This window comes from Plectropomus leopardus, unplaced genomic scaffold (genome assembly GCF_008729295.1).
Source record: "Plectropomus leopardus isolate mb unplaced genomic scaffold, YSFRI_Pleo_2.0 unplaced_scaffold16611, whole genome shotgun sequence".
Classification (NCBI taxonomy): domain Eukaryota; kingdom Metazoa; phylum Chordata; class Actinopteri; order Perciformes; family Serranidae; genus Plectropomus; species Plectropomus leopardus.
This window is the reverse complement of record NW_024617846.1, coordinates 1-1,972: the sequence shown is the minus strand read 5'-3', so window position 1 is coordinate 1,972 and position 1,972 is coordinate 1. Positions and strand designations below refer to the sequence as shown.

The following is a 1,972-nucleotide window of genomic DNA, read 5'->3' as shown; positions in this document are numbered from 1 at the left end:
TCACATTACTACTGAGTGGAGGGGAGCCTCCATCCTGCGCTTTGACGCGAATATGAAACTCCTTTGTTTGCTCATAGTCAAATGAACGCACAGCAAGTATCTCTCCGCTATCTGCATTCACTGAAAAATAAGCGGAGGCTGACATCCCATTCAATTGGCTTTCCTCGAGGAAATAGGAAATGCGCGCATTGTTCCCAGAGTCTTTGTCACTGGCTTTGACAGAGAGTAGTGACATGCCAGGTGAATTATTTTCTGTGATGAAAGCTGTACTAAATGGTTGTGGGAACATTGGGGCGTGGTCGTTTACGTCGGATATTTTTAAATTAATAGTTTTGTTTGTAGAATAAGGTGGGGAACCCTCGTCTATTGCTGTTATTGTTATATTATATTCTGGCACTGTTTCACGGTCTAAAACATCATCAGACATAAGGCTATAAAAATTAGTCGATGATGACTTGATTTTAAAAGGTAAATCTTTGCTAATAAAACACCTAACTTGGCCATTTTTATCTGAGTCCAAGTCTTTGATGTTAAGCATTGCTATAACAGTATCCGGAGCTGAATCTTCTGGTATGGGATTGGAGAGAGAAATGATGCTAATGACAGGCGCATTGTCATTTACATCGGTCACCTCAATTAGCACTTTACTTGTGTCTGTCAACCCTCCTTTGTCTGTAGCTTCAATATCAATTTCATAATGTTTAGCTTTTTCGTAATCTAACACACCAATTACTGTCATTTCCCCAGTGTGGGGATCCATATTAAACAAAGATGATGCACTATCGGTGTGCTGGGAGAACGAATACACCACCTCCTCGTTTGCTCCTTTGTCATTATCAGTGGCACTAGCTCGTAATATAACCGTGCCCCTAGAAGCGTTTTCTGGAACTGTTATCCTGTAAACAGACTGACTGAATACTGGCGCATTGTCATTTGCATCCAAAACTACAACATTTATTTTGACAGAACCTGATTTCTGAGGATTACCCCCGTCAAATGCTGTCAGAGTTAATTTATGCTCTTCCTGTTTTTCTCTGTCAAGCGACGTGTGAAGAACCATTTCAACATATTTTATGCCATCAGGCCGAGAAACGATATTTAATTTGAAATTATCTGTGGGGTTGAGTTTGTATGTTTGAAGGGTATTATGAGCTACATCGGGATCTTTGGCACTCTCGAGCGAATAGCGAGCCCCTGGTGAGGCAGATTCAATAACCTGGAAACTGTATTCCTTTTTCGAAAAAAACGGAGCATTATCATTAATATCTGTAATCTCTACATCAATTCGGTGCAACTCCATTGGATTTTCTAAGATGATTTGGAAATGAAGAGAGCAGGGAGACACTTGCTTGCACAATTCTTCTCTGTCTATCCTTTTAGCCACCACCAAAGTTCCCTTTTCTGCATTCAGACCAACGTACTCACTGCCGTCCTCGGTAAATATCCTAGCCCGCCCAGATTTCAGCCGTTTAACATCCAAGCCTAGGTCCTGTATGATATTTCCGACAACCGAGCCCGTCGCCATCTCCTCAGGTATAGAATAACGGACCTGTCCGAGAGCCATTTCTGCGACGCAAATGCAGAGGAGCAGCGGCCACAGTGAAAATGTTTTTTTTCCCGAGACACAACAAAGAACAACCATCATGGCCAGAGCCTTCGCAAATATCCGACTGAATAAACAAAACCACTGTGTCAAAATCCGTCTGAATATTTCATCACGACCTCACTGCCGAATGTTGGGCGGCTGGCTTTGTCAGTCTATAGTTACGATTAAAACGGAGGTCCAATAACAAATCGGATAGAGGAGGGAGGACTTCACTAAGGAAAAGGGACTCTATTTTCCTCACACTAACCAACAGCGGCACTTAGAGACCTAAATGGAAATTGCAGACTTGTGGAAATAGCTATGTAAATACGGACTGAAATGTTGATACTTGTACTAGACAGACAGACAGACAGACAGACAGATAGA

The 1,972-nt window shown here is 42.1% G+C and overlaps 1 protein-coding gene across 1 annotated transcript; it reads right to left on the bottom strand.

Moving 5' to 3' along the window:
- Window positions 1-7: 7 nt before the first annotated feature.
- Window positions 8-1,642, bottom strand: LOC121964665 (protocadherin gamma-A11-like; the record flags this gene model as incomplete). Its single annotated transcript, XM_042514865.1, has 1 exon — window positions 8-1,642. A coding segment is annotated over exon 1 (1,635 nt), but the record flags the coding sequence as incomplete, so codon positions are not given.
- Between the last annotated feature and the right edge of the window lie 330 nt (window positions 1,643-1,972).